This window comes from Nematolebias whitei, chromosome 10 (assembly GCF_014905685.2).
Source record: "Nematolebias whitei isolate Nwh7 chromosome 10, NemWhi1, whole genome shotgun sequence".
Taxonomy (NCBI): Eukaryota; Metazoa; Chordata; class Actinopteri; order Cyprinodontiformes; family Rivulidae; genus Nematolebias; species Nematolebias whitei.
The window spans coordinates 29,924,929-29,938,020 of record NC_056507.1 but is presented as its reverse complement, the minus strand read 5'-3'; the positions used below and the strand labels follow the sequence as shown (position 1 = coordinate 29,938,020).

Sequence of the window (13,092 nt, the reverse complement as noted above, 5' to 3'; positions counted from 1 at the left end):
ACATCTACCACAACACCTTACATAGGAACACCTACCACAACACCGTACATAGAAACACCTAGCACAACAGCTCATGTAGAAACGCCTACAACACCTTTTGTAGAAACATCTACCACAACACCTTACATAGGAACACCTACCACAACACCGTACATACAAACACCTAGCACAACAGCTCATGTAGAAATTTCTACAACACCTTTTGTAGAAACATCTACAACAACACCTTACATAGAAACACCTACCACAACACCGTACATGGAAACATCTAGCACAACAGCTCATGTAGAAACGCCTACAACACCTTTTGTAGAAACATCTACCACAACACCTTACATAGGAACACCTACCGCAACACCTTACATAGGAACACCTACCGCGACATCTTACGAAAAAACATCCACTACAACCTCTCATGTAGAAACATCTACCACAACACCTTACATAGGAACACCTACCGCAACACCTTACATAGGAACACCTACCGCAACATCTTACGAAAAAACATCCACTACAACCTCTCATGTAGAAACGTCCACCACAAGGCCTGGCAGAACAACAATATGTTCTTGCACATACATGAGTCAGACTTTCCCTCCAGGTAAACATTGTGCTTTTTCTTCACTATTTTTATCACCTTAAAGTTAAAGTTTTTCAAAATGCAATATTGTGCTGTATATAGTAATATGCTGTAGATGTCATGTTCTAAATGTTCTTTCATTGTTGCGTAAACCTTTTATTAGATATTTGCCAAGCTATCTCTATCCACAAAAATAACAAAAAACATTCATTCTAATGAAAATTTTAAAAAGTATATATTCAGAATTACTTTGTACATAATTTGGGGCTGATAATTTAAGGGGACAAAACTTAAATAAAAACTGTTATTTTTAACATTGCCACCTCCCTTTATGTACAGTCTGCAAAAATGACAGCATTTTTTTTTCATAAAAAATATTTTCTGCTTCATTTAACACTTTTTAGTTACTTTTGATCTAATTAAGGACCTAACTAAGCTCAAGCAAAACACAAATGTTTTATACAGTATGTAGTTTGTTTTTCTCTGTTTTTGTGTACCACACATTAATCATTATTTTGATCCTACAATCTGTTTTACTTTCATGTAGGAAGTTTTATGTACAATCAGACTGACGGAAAAGGCTGGTGTTTCACTGCATATTGCAATCTGGCATGCAATGTTGAAAAGAATAGCGGGCCATGTAGCACTACAACTCCACGATCTACTCCACCATCTACTCCATCTACCACAACCACCACTGGCTCAAAAACTCCCGTTCCATCTTCTCCTGACTGCACATTCCTTACACCACCTAGAAAGGTATTTACAATTAGATGATGTTTATACTTAAAAAGATGTTGAAGGAAGACAGGAATGAAGATTTCTTTTTTATAAAATGTGCACATTGATTTTGGTTGTGGATTGATAATAGTCCTAAATTGCTTTACAGAATGGTGAAACGTGGAGTTCAAGCGATTGCACAACTGAAACATGCGTAAAAGGCAAAGTAATCATAACGTATGTCCAATGTCCACAAGCACCTGTGCCAAACTGTATGAATGGATACACACCAGTAAAGATTTATGACGCAAAAGGTTGCTGTTTTCAATACCAGTGCAGATGTAAGTTCAAACAAAACTAATATGATTTCTCATTGCTACACATGGAGGCTAAAACACAGAAAGTGCATGGAGTATTTTTTGTTTCTTTGTTTTAACACTTTATGTGATAATGTCACATTTGCAGGTGTTTGTGCAGGCTGGGGAGATCCTCATTATATCACATTTGATGGCCAGTATTATAGTTTCCAGAAGAACTGCACATATGTCTTGATCAAGGAAATAGTACCTCGATACAATTTTACAGTTTATATTGACAATGAAAACTGTAACCCTTCTGGAACTGTTACCTGTCCCAAATCCTTAATTGTGCATTACAAAAACTACGAAATCATTCTCACACAAAGAAGACAGCCAACAACTGTGAATATGGTAGGTTTTGTCACAGCAATCTGTGTTAATTCTCCCAATTATTTATATGTATTCAAATCAAATGCAATCATTTTTTACTTATCACACTTCCTTTTAGGCATTTGTCAATGGGAAACAAGTGACTCCAACCTACATTAATGCAGATTTCAACATCACAAGTGCAGCAATTCAGCTGGTTTTGCAAATCTCCAAAATTAACGCCGTTGTAACATTCAAAGGGCTTTTATTCAGCGTTGAACTGCCATTTTCACTTTTCCAGGGTAACACAGAGGGACAGTGTGGTAAGCTTTCTTTTAAGTCCTGCTACAAAAGTCACATTAAAATGGACATGAAGCTGCAAATCGAATTGTGTACTACTGTATATATCAATACAACAAATTTTGTTCTAAAGTACGTAGATCCTCCAGGTTTGGCAGCACATTCCACTTTCTGTGTTTCCCTAAATTTAGCCTGTTTTTTTTTAGTATTGTTCTTAATAAAATTTTCAAAGATAACTCTAAACTGGGATCTGGAGTCTACAAAACCTTTTTAGCGTGCTTCCTTAGGGAAGACAAAACACAGCAGCTAACAGAGAGACTGAAACTGCAGGCCCTGTGCTCAGTGAGCTCCAGCTTGTTAACAAATCTACCTCAGAGCAGCTTCAGTAATCTCAGTGAAAGAAATGCTCTGACTTGCTTATGTGTAAATCATAAGGTCATTAGCCAGTAAATGTTTAAATCACTAGTTTATACACACACGCACGCACGCACACACACATGTAGGGGTGGTGTTACAGGTGGGTCTGTGGGTTCGCCCCCAGAAATTTTTGAATAAAGTAGATGCCATTTCCTGCATTCTGGTGTATTTTAACGGACTGTTGAACAGCTACGTACATTCACCTACATTTGTAAACACTTTATTCAATACCTATTAGAGAGCAACAACAGCTCTACTTGTGAATGAATAGAGCAGCTCCGCTTCTGTCAATCATCCTAACCCCCGCCCCCCTCACCTCACGGTTCCGAGCCCGACTCTGCTCCATTGAGTCCTGCGCATTGTTGCTCCTGCTCCATTTTTTGAAAATGAAAGTAAATTGGACTTTCTTTTTGACATTTTGATCCCTGTTACTTTGATAAATTAGCGCCGTTGTTTTGACACGTGACGTAATGTGAATGATGCACATCAAACATTTCTCTCATTGTATTTTTAATAAATAATCACAATTTTATTAATAAGCCACTTAAACTGTCAAACGGATTTGCAATTTAGTTGTGCTGTTTAATTATATTTGTTAGTTTTTTTAATAAAAATGTGCAACGACTTTGGACTTTTATGGGCGGAGATTTGAATTACTGGATCTGAGCAAACAATTTCCGGAACGCACCCTGTCAAAATAAGAGCGTTCCCGGATCTTGTTCCATCAGGATCCGGCTCAGATTAAGCACTGGATGTGGGGTAATAATGCATTTCTTGTCAATGTTTGTTTTTTTACAAGGTGTTTGTGATAATGACATCAACAACGACTGCAGATTACCAGATGGCAGAATTCATCCATCATGCGCTGACATGGCAAATGAGTGGCGTGTATATGATAAGAATAAACCATATTGTAACAATCCAACTCCAACTATTCGACCACCTAAGCCGCCAACAACTCCAGTGCAAACGCCATGCAGACCTGCTATCTGTGACATCATAGTGAGCAAGTAAGAATTTATGAAATAATACAAATTCTCAATTAAATCCGCATCGAAACTAGAATAACCCTCATTTTTATTTATTTTATCTTCCACATTAAGTGTGTTTGGGGAATGCCACAAAACAATCCCACCTCTGCCATATTATGAAGCCTGTAAGTTTGATGTTTGCCACGTGCAAAATACCAGTGTGGGTTGTTCCAGTTTGGAGGTTTACGCCTTGTTGTGTAATGCCGCATCTGTCTGCGTATCCTGGCGAGACGCTACAAAAGGACAGTGTGGTAAGAAAAGCTTATTTCAGTAGAAAAAACATATAGATGTGTTTTTTTTTTCCATTTAGCATTTTTCATTTATGTTGATGATGTAACTACTTTTTTTCTTGCAGAATATAAATGTCCCAAAAGTAAGGTCTACAATCCCTGTGGTCCAACTGCTGAAAGAACCTGCAATGCAAGGTAAACCCACAACTCATACTGTATAAATTAAAGAATACCAGCAGTCTGTGAAATAAGGAAGTTATTAGAGAGAGAACACTGTTTACTTTGATTGTGTTTAGTCAAATTTCTGCTTGCATGCCTATTTCAAATGTTTTATATGATCACTAAACAGGATGTAGAGCTAAAGACTGAACCATTTTGAAAGTTGTGTTTATGTCACTTCTCTGCCTTTATTTAGCTTCTTACTTCTGCTGCTCTACTACAATAACATTGAAGTTAGTGTTGTAGTAATCGAGACCGCTCTTGGTCTTGAGATCGGTCTCAAGACCACTTTTTGATGGTCTTGGTCTTGTCTCAGACTCGACCGCATTTGGTCTCAGTTTTGTCTCGGACATTGAGGACTCGAGATTTTATTTTTTATTTACTCTAATAAACCTGACACACAAGACACCATCATTTATTTCTCATTTTAAAGCATTTTCTAATTAGTAGTTGAGTGAAAACCATGATTTTTGAACAAATAGATTGTGTAAAATTAGAAAAAAATTAAAAATGAGAAATAAATGAGGGTGCCTCGTCTGTCAGGTTTAGTAGCTTAACATAAATTTTGTGCCAGTGGGTCACGACATGAAAATTATTGTGCAAAAACCACTGAGTGTCTGATTTCTTTATGTAGCTTTGAAATTTTATAAAAGCTGATATATTCATTCAAAAGCAAACTTAAAGTTGCAATATGTAACTTTTATAAAACTATAGTTACAGAAATTGGTTTTTACATATTTGTTAAAACTGTCTGTCACTGTATCGTGACAATATATTATAAAACATATAATCTGTGAAAAGATTGAGCTCCAAGACTTGAGGTCTTGGTCTCGACTTGGTCTCGGACTCCAAAAGTCTTGGTCTTGTCTCGGTACACTCTGGTCTTGGTCTTGACTTGGTCTCGTGTTAGGCGGTCTTGACTACAACACTGACTGAAGTCACTCTTCCATCACGTTGTACAAAACATCTCTACTTTTGCTGTTAGCATCCACTTTAGCTAGTATTAGGTGCATGTTTTGAATCAGCCATGGAAGCTGCAACAACAAGCCAAGTTGAATAAAGTCAAGTTTATTCAAGTCGGGCCATTTTAATAAAAATAAAAAAAAACGCTAAAGATACAGAGTATGTGAACATTAAACAATGACCAATGTCATGCACAACAAAAATTTCTTAATCGTACAAAAATATTAAAGCTCATTTGTTGTCAGTGGGACGTGTGGTTTAACATCAGCAAGGGATCCCTGATGTAAAAAAATTATAGTCTAACAAAGTGTAAACACACAATATGTAAGCAAAAGGATACAGTTCACTTAATAAGAACTGTTTTCTGAAAGTTAAAGCAAACCCTTACGTATTACCTCCTATCTGTGTTGATCCAGGTTCTAGGGAGAATTTTAATTTCTGATATAAAAATGTGTTTATTAAAACTTGTTATTCTAACCTGTGCTATCATGTTGCAATACAAAGTTGGTAATTTCTCAAAAGATTATACATTTATATGTGCTAATTATCAGTTGTTTTCATATTTAGATACAATGAAAGAATTGACAACCAGTGCAAATCTGATGATAAATCTTGCCAACAATTCGTGGAGGGATGTTTCTGTCCAGCCGGAATGATTCTGTTCAATTCAACCTCGGACGTCTGTGTCTCTGCCTGTAAGAACGCTTTCTGTTGTTGTTTGCAGAACAATAAAGTTTTTAGTTTTTGTGAATGCATATTCAGGTAAACTATTTTTGAATCACTGAAGGTTGCAGTGGACCTGGTGGCAAACCTCAACAGGTAAATATTCCTCAACATTATATACTTTATTATTACTCACAGCATGTCTGTTGCTGCAATGACATTTATATATTTGTTCACCACTCAACAGATTGGTGATACTTGGCAAAGTGATTGTCAGCAATGTGTTTGTGATAAAAACTCTCTGAGTACTGTTTGCGAGCCCATCAAATGCCCCACACCTGAACCAGTAAAGTGCACCGAAGAAGGTGAGGTGTTGGTGAGCCAAACCGTTGACTGCTGCCAGAAGTTCACATGTGGTGAGTGATTTTAAACACCACATAATACAAAGCATAACACAAACAAGTGTAGCAACACACCCTAAATTAACAGAAAAGCTGACACTGCAGAGATTGTAAAAAATAATCATTAATTATAAATGTATATGTTTGAGTATAAATGCAGTTCAGTTAAATTAAACTTCATTTAAAAAGCCCTTAAAACTCCGCAATGGAACAAAGTGCTGTACAGTGCAATGCAACAACTATACAACTAATTCAATAACAGTAGAAATAAAAGACAAAAAGTAAAAAGAAAAATCAACACCTAACAAGTAAGCCAAAGTATAAAAAGTAATTTCAGGCAAGGCTTTGAAAGCAGCTAAAGAGGATGCCTGTCTAATGTGCAAAGGCAACGTGTCCCACAATTCTGGCTCCACTGCCCGAAAGGCTGCGTCCCTCTGAGCTTACGTCTAGTTTTTGGTCCAGTCAGGAGCAGCTTGTCAACAGAACTGAGAGAACAGGCAGGTACGTAAGGATGGAGCAGCTCAGAAAGATAAGGATGTGCAAAACCATTCAAAGATTTAAAAACAAATAAAGGAATTTTAAAATTGATTCAAAAATAGATTAGCAGCCAATGAAGATATTTTAAAACAGGTTAAATGTGATTAAACTTTCTTGTGCCAGTTAAAATATGTGCCACTGCATTTTGCACCATCTGTAGACAGGGTACGGTAGACGCACTGACCCCAACATAGTTCAAGTTCAAGAATCTTCATTATCCCCATGGGACAATTTGTTTCACAGTCAATAGGCAGTAGGTACACAGAACATCCTCCAGGAAATCCTTGTAAAAGAGACTGATGATCTCAGTGGATTTCTTTCTGGTAAAATAAAGTAATTAAACATCCATACTAGTCAAGACATTGAGACATTAAAATAACCATACAGAAATCATCATTGTTCATTGAAAATCCTGGTCACCGCAGGGATAAATTAGTTTTTTAGTCTGTTCGTTCTACATCTGGGCAGAAGATACCTGCGTCCAGACTGAAGCAAGGATGATCAAGATCTGCCAGAATCAGCCTGGCCTTGTTCACTGACCTCGCCTTGTGTAGGTCAGTGAGGTTCTGTAGAGCTATGCCAGCAGTTTTGCTGCACATGCTGACAATCCCCAAGAGTTTGTTCCTGTTTCCGCAAGTCAAAAGTCCAAACCAACAGATGAAGGTAAAAGACAGATAAACATACAGCATCATTAGTCCAGCCGAGCTGTAACGAAGGCGTGGATCACTGTTTCAAACAACTGCTGGCAAATAAAGGGCCTTATATTGGCCAACTGTGTCAGATGGAAAAAAAAAACATTTTACAACTGATTTAATATAACTATTGAATTTAAGATTGACATCAATTTGAGCCACTCAATGAACCAATGAATCAATTTGATTTGTGACAGTTTGATGTACAGGGCAAGATGTAAGATGTAAAGAGGCAAAAGATTTAGCGTTACCAAAAAACATCACTTCAATTTTCTTATTGGGTGGCTGTGGCTGAGTGGTTAAAGCAGTCGTCCTCTAATATGAGAGTTGGGGGTTCGAATCCACCAACAGTCACATGCTGTAGTGTCACTGGGCAAGACACTGAACCCCTCATAGCCTCTGATGTGTGTCCCATCGGAGCATGAATGTGATCTAAAAGCACTGATTAGTCTCATTAGAATGATCTGTTCAATTAGCTTTGTAGAGATCTAGTATAGAGCTGTATGAACGGGTAAATGAGGACACAGATTGTAGTGAAAAGCGCTTTGAGTATCTTGAAATAAGATAGAAAGGTGCTATATAAGTACAGTCCATTTACCATTTCTTGTTAATATTCAAAATATTTAGAGACAGTATCTTTTCAAGGCCATCAAGTAAGGGTCTGGCAGACAGGGCATCCTTGTTATTTAGAGGCAGATAAATCTAGATGTTGTCATAATAGCAGTGGAAAGGATACTGTGCTTCCGGAGCCAAGGAGGAGAAAATAGAGGGAAAATAAAGGAGGACCCAAAATGGAATCCTGAGGAACTCCACACACAATGGGGGCAGAAAAATATTTAAAATCACAGAGGCTGACAGAGAATGTTCGACCTGCCAGATGGGACCTGAACCTGTCAAGTGCCACGCACCTAGTACCCATCCACTGTTCTAAACGAGCAATTAAAATGTTGTGATCCACTGGATCAAATGTAGCTGTCAGGTCTAAAAGCACAAGCACTACACAATCAACAGAATTGGTAGCTAAAAATATGTCATTAAAAACTCTTCAAATAGCAGACAAAGATGTGCAAAGTTTCAACATCGAATTGGAAAATCCTCTAGAATGTTGTGTTGTTCAAAGAAACATCCAACAATTGACTGTAGACTATTTTCTCAAGGATTTTTGTCACAAAGGGCAATTTAGCAGTAGGTCTGAAATTACCCGAGACTGTGGGGGCAAAAGAGACGATAAATATATAAATCTTCATGCTTTGGTGTGAAGATCAGACTGGATCAAGATTTCTAAGAGATTAATGTAAAAGTGATTAATGCGGGATACAACCAAAGACTACAGGACCTTGAACATTTAATTTCCAACAACTGACAATTATTTGTTGTTACATGCTGCTATTTGCTTGTTTTTATATAATCGTCTCCTGCAAAATTTGCAAAAAATGCAATATAAGTTACAAAAGTGTTGCTTCACTAGTATAATTTTTTCTCTCAAAGGTTTCTCATAAAACGGTGTCAAATTCTCTATACAACACTAAGTCAGTTGACTGAGTCTATAAGTAATGTGGCTGAAAGTGACACTTTTTATTAAACGTGCCTTGTGTTGTTGATGAACTAAAAGATGTCTGATGTTAAACCAACAGAGTGCGACACGAGCCGCTGTTCCTCATCAAGTCTGAAGTGTGAACCGGGCTTTATGCTGAAAGTCACTGTCTCAAATGAAAACTGCTGCCCCATCTTAAGCTGCGGTACGTTTTTAGTTTTACTCCGTTACTTACAGTTTACATGTATTCTTAAACAATTAAACTCAAGTTTATGCTATTTTATGCAGAGCCCAAAGGCGTGTGTGTCTACAATTCTAATGAGTACCAGGTAAGAACACACACACACACACACATATATATATATATATATATATATATATATATATATATATATATACATATATATATATATATATATATGTATATATGCACACTTGTAAAGCTGTTGCTTACAATTTTCTCATGGGTTTGACTCAATCGTTGTGTTCTGTTGCACACAGCCAGGTGCAGAGTTCTCTAAAGGCCCATGTGAGCAATGCCTCTGCACCCAGCAACAGGATCACAGCAGCAAGTTGAACAACATAGAGTGCCACCAAATACAATGTAACGTCTTGTGTAATGAGGTACTTCTGCATTTATTTAGTTCAAATTAACGCCAGATAGGTTATATAATGAACTAAATTTAAATATCAGCACATGGTAAAATATTAAGTAGTTTACTTGTACTTTATTTTCAGAGTTACAGTAAAGGTTTAATGCTCTGTGCACGATTATCCATATACTTCATATATACGTGGATGGTCATAGGTTTAACATTTAAAATTCATCAGATCATTCATTGATCTAAGTTATTCAGATCATATTTTGACAAATTGTTTCAATTTGTTGGGTAATGGATTTCCTTAGCTTCTTGTAATAAAGTGTATTTATGTTTTTGTTAGGGCTTTGTGTATACGGATCAGCCTGGACAATGCTGTGGTACATGTGTACAGACAAGCTGTGTTTTTGACGTTCCAGGCATTTCTACTCCAATAGTTCTTCAGGTAAATACAACACAAAACAGCGAGCGTCAAAGGTGTCTGTAACAGGAATTGAGTTGTAAATCAGAGTGTACTTTTACTAACTAAACTCTTGTACACATTCGGCAGCCTTCACACTCATATTCGCCACCAAATGACAACTGTGCCAAGTACGACTGCCAGAAAGTGAGAGATGAATTCATGGTTTTAAAAAAACAAACAACATGTCCAGTATTTGATCCACAAAACTGTGTTCCGGTGAGTATTATCACACTTTGAAAAGATAATTCGTGACATTTTATGATAAATATAGTGAGTGTTGAGGGATTTAATGTGCATATTTTAACAAAGCATGTAAGTTGAGTCATATACAATGTTCAGATCTGGAAAATAAAAACTACTGTGCTTGAATTAGAATAGTTACATTGCAGAAATTAAAGCGTGCTCTCTGCAACTAAAACAACATGTGATATTTTTCTGTTTTATAGGGAACTGAGAAAAGTGACATGAATGGATGTTGCCAAACCTGTAAGTACGGGGTAAAGGACATATAGGGTAGGGGACAGTATAGGATAGTATTGTGGTTTTAGACTTTAAACCCAAAACCCAAAACTCAAGTGTGAATCCTTCAACAAGGTTTGATGACTCACCTGCAGCTTCTTCCTCGCTGTAACGTTTTTCCTTTTGGTGTTCGCAGGTACTCCTCTTTACAACTGTCAGCTGAACAGGACCACCACCTATCTGAAAGTAAATAAATGCACGTCCGTTGTGCCCGTGGAGCTCACTGCTTGTGAGGGATCCTGTGGAGCATCCTGGTCAAAGTAAGATTCATAAGAATGTATCTACAAAATATAAACAGAAAGTATTCAGCTGTGCTACAAAGCTCTTGACGATCAATATAAAGTGTTGAAAGCTGGCACTCTATGGCACTATCTGTATTTGCAGGTACTCAGCAGAGTCTAACAGCATGATGCATTCATGTTCCTGCTGTCAAGAAATAACCACCAGCAAGAAGGAGGTGGAGATGAAGTGCCCTGATGGCAGAAAAACTAAATCCACCTACGTTTCCATTGACAAGTGTGGCTGCAAAGAGACAGAGTGCGAGGAGCAAGACGAACATTAATTTCAAAAGCACACCTGACAATTTGTGGGGAGAATGAATCAATCTTTCACCATTTCTGAATACACAGCTACATGTAATTAATTCATCCCAAAAAGTGGAAACTTTTAAAAAGCAGACCTGTGCTGGTGTGATATCTTACGAATCAACGGGATAATTTGAGCTTGCACCATCTGTCATTTCTTTCTTGTCATTGTTTACGTAATTATAAGTTGCTGTATCTCATGTTTCAAACTTCTGCCTTCAGCTTTAATAAAGTTTAAATTAACTAATGGTTTCTATGTTCTTGTCAATAAAAGTTCACCAACGTTTCATGCTATTTTAATAGAAAAGTTGAATTTTCATTATATATTACATATCACTTCATGCGTCTTATGTAGACATCTGCAGTAGCAACAGTATGTCCCAAATCATGCTTATAAAAGACACAAAGGAATGGGTTAGTACTGTGCTGAGCCCCCCACGTGCATAAAGAGTAGCTGCAGTGCTTCTTCACATTGATCTAACTTTACTGAGAAGATGGAATGTTTTACATGAAGATAACAATAAGAAGTATTAAAAAGGTTGGGGCAGAAATGATTCTTCAAAGAATGAAGTGATTACTTGCAGCTTGGTGGTGGTGGTGGTGGGGGGGGGGGGTGTCATTCGTTTATTTCAAAGGGTCCAAATTGTTGTTTTTTGCAAGTGTCACATCTGAAATTGACAGTCTTAAGTTTTTCTGCATAAACAGAAGTTTTTAAATGTACAACTTAAAAATATTATTTGCTTACCGTTCGTCAATTAGTCAGTACCTTTCTGCTTGGAGATGCTTTGCTTTGGCAAAATACCAGCTTTGTTTTACAGATTCTGTTAGTCTCCAACCACATAGTTTCCAGCACCTTGGCCAGTGAATTTAAGCAAGTTGTAAATTGCGTGCATACAAATAAATTAGTTTTAAACTTGTCTAAAACCAAAAGCATAATATTTGGATCGAACTGGAAAATAAAAACTAAACCTGTCTATAAATGGAACAGCCACTACTCAGGTAGAAGAAATTAGACGTCTGGGAGATGTTATGGACAGCAGATTGGAGTGGTCATGGCAAATTGAATGCACTGTTGCAGTGATGGGAAGACAACTATCGTATTTTCCAGCCTATAAATCGCACCTTTTTGCCTAATTTGCATACCCTGTGACTTATACAATAAAGCGACTTATTTATGGATTTTCCCCATATTTATAAACCAATTTTTGACTGAGACATGACCATTTTCATTCATTCTGACATTGAAAATATTGAACATTACCATTTTCAGCGGTTAGATGGCGCTCGAGTAGTATGGTATGCCATTGTGTCATGTAATAGGTAAAAGTGGCTATTAATGACACAATCGGCTAAGCCACCTTCGTCCAGCTTGCCTGGAGTAACCATCAAATCAGCTTCATTTTGCTGCGACATCCCGGTGAAATTTAACAACTTAAGTGCATTTATTAAGTAAAAGTTCAACTGTGACACATCTTTGCTATAATGCCGAGCAAACAAATAATTGTTTTAGGTGCTTATCTTGTTAAATTTTGAAGAAATGTGCAGTGTTCCTCCTTTCTGATTTCCTCCCTGTCTGCGTGCTCCCGGAGCACAGAGGCAGCGAATACTTTTTAAATGCAACTGATTGGATCATCAAAGTGCATTTATTAAGTAAAAGTTCAACTGAGACCAGCTTTACTATAATTTTGAGCAAACAAATAATTGTTTTTAAGTGTCATTCTTGTTAAATTCTTGTTAAAGTCCTCCGGTGCACGCTACTGCGGTCGCCAGTTGGCAGCCAATCGATTTTTGGCACACCGGCCCACATTCCTGGGTTGTCAGCGATGACGCAGAATAGGTGCGACTTATATGGCAAAGCAACTTATATATGGATTTTTCCAAATTATTAGACATTTTGGGACAGATGCAACTTATACTCCAGTGCGACTTATAGGCCGGAAAATACGGTAGTTGTTCTAAAAAGATGTTTAAT

At 37.2% G+C, this 13,092-nt stretch overlaps 1 protein-coding gene across 1 annotated transcript; it reads left to right on the top strand.

The window, feature by feature from the left end:
* Window positions 1-11,365, top strand: LOC119416324 (intestinal mucin-like protein). Its single transcript, XM_037683552.1, has 19 exons — window positions 1-601; window positions 1,128-1,339; window positions 1,470-1,641; window positions 1,766-2,010; window positions 2,108-2,291; window positions 3,485-3,695; window positions 3,789-3,967; window positions 4,072-4,141; window positions 5,696-5,823; window positions 5,916-5,947; window positions 6,039-6,207; window positions 9,056-9,160; window positions 9,244-9,284; window positions 9,457-9,579; window positions 9,898-9,999; window positions 10,105-10,233; window positions 10,464-10,503; window positions 10,673-10,796; window positions 10,921-11,365. The coding sequence occupies exons 1-19, from the start codon at window positions 259-261 to the stop codon at window positions 11,096-11,098; spliced, it is 2,787 nt and encodes a 928-aa protein (XP_037539480.1). The 5' UTR covers window positions 1-258; the 3' UTR covers window positions 11,099-11,365.
* The last annotated feature ends 1,727 nt before the right edge of the window (window positions 11,366-13,092 follow it).